Raw genomic sequence first — 4,756 nt, 5'->3', positions numbered from 1 at the left:
CGGATAGACTATTTTGAGACACTTCAAAAGAACTGCAGCCTGGAGAATACCCTCAAGATTCCATTACACAGCAATGTCAGGTGGGGCACTGTGGATGGAATGCTCGGGCGTGCATATGCACTACAACAGGTATGTTTACACTATTCATTGTCGATGCTTACCAAATTACATCACACAGGTCATCAACATATTCATCAGCACAGCGGATGAGCTCTTTGGGCCAGTCACAGTCATTTGGCGCAACAGGAAACTGGTCAAGAACATCCCATGGACAGCATTTACATTCAAGAATGTGGATTGGGAGTGCGTAAATGACGCACGCGAAATCATTGCTGTAAGTCATCATTTTCTTATTTCTCTCATATACTGACTATTGTTTTATAGGACGCTAATAACATTCAACAATATTTTTCATCAGAAACACAGCCAACACTGTGGCGCGCCATTCCAGCAATTGAGGAACTCCAGACCGCATGGGAGATGAAACGCGATTTACCGAAGTATGAGATCTACAAGGATGCCATCCAGGCTGGCCTCGACAAGATCGGAAAATACTACCGGAAGTTTGACGACAAGCCTGTGTATGTTCTTGCGCTCGGTAAATGATATTTACTTGCACGTCTACATAGTATTGCTGACACCATATTTAGTTCTCCACCCATATTACAAGCTGACATACATCAAGATGCAGTGGGGCAGGCCTGAAGAGCAGGCGAAGGAGCGTGCTGCCGGAAATCCAAACACTATTGATTGGTACGATGAGGCCCTACAAGTCATCAAGGCAACCATGCAAGAATATTCCCAACGTGCGAAACCAACAACTCCATCAGTGTCTCTGGGTTCTTCCACTGGCGGCATCTCTTGTAACACTGCTAGCATTGAATCAGAATATGACCGTCATCGTTGTGAGCTGGTGGAGAAGGCCAGCGACCAATATCATTCAGGCTGGCGTGCCGAACTTCGCCGTTATCTCGCTGACATGCCTGACAATGTCTCGAAGGATACGAATATCATCGAGTGGTGGTCAGTATGTATCAATTACAATCTGTCATGTGTCATACTAACATAACAATAATTTAATTCAGAAGAATGCCACTATCTACCCTGTTCTTGCCTGCATCGCAATGGATATCTGCACTGTCCCTGCATCTTCGGTGCCTTGCAAACACATATTCTCAGGTAGCAGGCAGACTGCGACTGACAGGCGCTCCTGACTAGGTGCCGAGCGGTTTGAACAACTTCAAATCCTTAAATTTTGGTAGCGAAGTTCAGTCATTGATTGCATTGCTACAAATTCGGCTGTCACTGAGGAAGTTTTACTTGATGAGTATGTTGAATTGCTTCAACTCGATGCCGCAATGTCTGAAGATGATTGCAATGAGGTTGATGTAGTCATAGACTGAGTTTTATGTCATGTTTTAGCTATACAGTGTATATACAAGTGTGCCCTGCCTGTAGGCAACCGGTTTTAAAAAGACCGGTTGCAGTCGGTTTAAAGTCGGTCTTTTTTTCTTTGGTATAATGAGGCAACCGCAACCCCTGAAGTTTTGTTGGTGACAAGACCGCAACCGCGGTCCGGTTCAAAAAAAGTCCGGTCCCGGTCCGACTGCGGTCTTTTTCTTTTAAACTCTAATCCCAGATATAACCACGAGAATCCGACGTGGCAACCCGAATGGAGTGAAGGCAATACATCTCGATAAAATTATCACACGTGAGCCTTGGGAAATGATCAATAACATGACGAACGGTGGGAGCAGATACTAAGAGCAAGACTCCAACAGGAAACTGCTGAGCAGCGGTAAACCGCACCTGTGATACTCCACAACACTCAAAAAGCCTGCACAGAAGACAGGTGGACACAACAGATACTCCATCATCGACGAGCTGGAGATCAGAAACAACGAGCGATACCGGAGGTACAAGGGAAGAGCGGTCCAAGGAAAGGATGAGCAAAGTGGAGCGGGAAAATAGGAGAAAAGACAAGTGGCACAACGAAAATAAATAATAACGACAAACATGAAAAGCGACCCGGCACGGGACTGGTCACAGAGAAACTATTCGTTATACCTGGTACCCTAATCGGGTCCAGGAATATGTCGTAATAGATATCGAAAATACACCACCAAGTGTCTACTTCAAATTCATCATCGCTCGAAGCTGCTCTTCTCTCGCTGTATTCACGCTCTCAAACGAGCACCGAAAAGGTTTCGGTCGACTTCAGACTCAAAGTTAGCCGCAAATTTCGAGCATACATTCTAAGTCACTTACATCACCACGCCTGTGGTAAATTCCGGTTTCACCTCAATCCTGTCTCCGTTAGAGTCCTTAGCATGATCGATGCGCAAGACAGCGAGTATGGCAGCAGTCGCTGTCCACAGACCGTTCTCCGCAAACCAACGACCTGCCAAGGGTATATGTAATTCCCAATATTGCCAGATGAACCATTAGCCTACCAGGACAAATGCGCCTGTATGAGTCAGTGAACAACTCAAAATGATAGTAAGTGTGGGTTATTTACCTGCCATGACCAAAGGCAGAATGATTGACGAAATAATCCTTCAGCTGCCCACCAGCTGTCAGATGGCGACTAGGATCGAAGCGCGATGCATCTGGAAACAAGTCTTCGTCCCGAGACAGTGCCCTGAGTCATGCTCAGCTCAAGCAATTGGATGCACTGCACCGCATCATACCACTGGTTAACCGTTACCATCGCACCTAATCGAACTGATGGTAAGTCAACGGCAACCTTGACACATACGACTTCAAACCTTTGGGTATAAAGTACCCGCCGTAATTATCATCATTTAATGCCGCATGTGGTGCTCCTGTGAAAGGGGTCAGCCATGCAAACGCAAGGTTATATTACTGCAGGTCGACCTAGAGGGACGATAGGATACCATCTCAGGATCTCACGGAGAATGGCATCAAGGTAGGGTAGTGAAGCCCTATCATCAAGGCATGGCATTTTATCATGCCTCACGACTTGATTTATTTCTGCTCGAGCCTGGGCTTGGACGTCAGGATAGAGTACCATAGCCAACAGGAATGTCTGCAATGTGGACATAGTCTGTGGGACATCAAGGTGAGGGGGAAGCGATGATTGGCACTCTCAAAGTAATGCCTCACTGTGTCTATACCGGCTGAGATGCGGTATCCGCGTCAAATGATGAGTCCCGTCCTGCTGAAAAAAACTCTTACCTGTGTACGCCGTCAACGCAACTGCCTTCATCGTGTCTTCGTCAGCGTTGTCGTCAGCTTGACTGAGGAAGTCGGCGACCAATGAATGCGACGCAGTACCATTCGCCTACAGGCAAGCAGATCAGGCAAAACGTCCATCCTCAATGCGCAAACGTACCATCTGTGCCTTCACCTCGTTAAAGGGCTCGTTCAAAAGCTGCTGAGATAATTCTCTAGTTCGTCCCATTGATGCAAAGGCTCCACCAAAGCACCAATTTGGCAGCTTTTCGACTGCAACCGACGTGCTGAAGGTTCAAATCGACGTCATCGACAGCATCGGCGCACTTACGAAAAGGAAAGGCTGTGAACATGACAGCTTTCTCGGGAGAAATAACACGTTTGCCAATATCAGCGAGTTCACTCGCGCGGGCAAGAAATGGGTCTTCGTTTCCGTGAGCAGTGTGTCCGTATGTCACGGTCATGATCAGGGATGCCGCATATCTGTCACAGTTTTTGGCGTTAACTGGACCAGACGTCACAAAACCAATGAATTGGGCACCAACGCTTGAGTGTGTTTATGCAAGTCACTAGTATTCAAAAGATTGATGACTAGTTCATTGGCGTGGCGAGAGTACATCTCGCGGTATGAGACAGAGGCTTCGGCCCTGAGGACTTGATGGAAGATCTTGCGATGTCGTCGCCAAGTCTCGCCATACGGAAGGAGCACAGTGTTGAAATCCAGCCCAGCTCTGCCTCGTCAGCTGATCAAAAACTGGCTGAACGATGACCAGCAAGACATACAATTCATTGGTGGGAATGACAGGGCGATCCGAATAGATCGCAGAACGCTTGTCCAACAACTCTCGCGCAATCGATTCGGAGTTGATGATGATGAAGTCGATCCCAAGAACCCGGGAATGAATAATATTTCCTATGATCAAGTATGAAATGAAATCGAAGCATTTGACGAAGCGGTTATCGGTCTACCGACCATACATCTTTCCCCACATAGTATAGGTGAGCCAAGGCCGTTCTGTGTCCAATTGGAGAGCATTACCCAAAAATGGTAAGTGACGAGGGCCAGGCGGCAGAGGTAAAGGGTAGACACGTCTGCGAGTTAGACGCAAAGCAGCAACCAGAAAAATAATACTCAGGATCCCTACAGCGAGAATATGAGTGTAGAGCATGGGCAGGGCCCGGGGTTCTAGTCGAAGCCAAGACATGTTCGTTCGCCTTATCAAGGAGATAGAGGAATTCTGAACCCAGGAAGAAGACATTTGTTAAGGACTGTATTCGCTCAAAAATGTAGCAAAAGGGTTTAAGTTGCTCACTGTAAGTAGGTCAAGACTGTCGTTCCTTGACGGTTACGCCAAAAGGCAGTGATAATGAAATTTAGCTCACACTTCATTATCGCGGACAGTATTTATGCTGATTATTGGAACTCAGGTAAGCCAACGGGCTTACACCTCGTGAGACCGGCCCTCTAAGTTGAACAGGACATGCCACCGCACCCAGTAACCTTAAATTACGGCATCGTCTAGTGAAAGGCATCTGCCGTAGCAGGTCATAAGTAACCATG

The 4,756-nt window shown here is 47.1% G+C and overlaps 1 protein-coding gene across 1 annotated transcript; it reads right to left on the bottom strand.

The window, feature by feature from the left end:
* Positions 1-2,130: 2,130 nt before the first annotated feature.
* Positions 2,131-4,400, bottom strand: EDB91DRAFT_1270706 (cytochrome P450; the record flags this gene model as incomplete). Its single annotated transcript, XM_041324570.1, has 14 exons — positions 2,131-2,215; positions 2,269-2,401; positions 2,454-2,467; positions 2,519-2,641; positions 2,691-2,715; positions 2,769-2,825; positions 2,878-3,067; positions 3,127-3,140; positions 3,199-3,304; positions 3,356-3,468; positions 3,527-3,678; positions 3,741-3,926; positions 3,979-4,108; positions 4,169-4,400. 14 exons carry the CDS (start codon positions 4,398-4,400, stop codon positions 2,131-2,133), a joined length of 1,560 nt encoding a protein of 519 aa, XP_041170145.1.
* Between the last annotated feature and the right edge of the window lie 356 nt (positions 4,401-4,756).

Source organism: Suillus paluster (genome assembly GCF_016628075.1).
Source record: "Suillus paluster strain FC165 chromosome Unknown EDB91scaffold_144, whole genome shotgun sequence".
Classification (NCBI taxonomy): Eukaryota; Fungi; Basidiomycota; class Agaricomycetes; order Boletales; family Suillaceae; genus Suillus; species Suillus paluster.
This window is presented reverse-complemented; position numbering and strand designations above follow the sequence as displayed.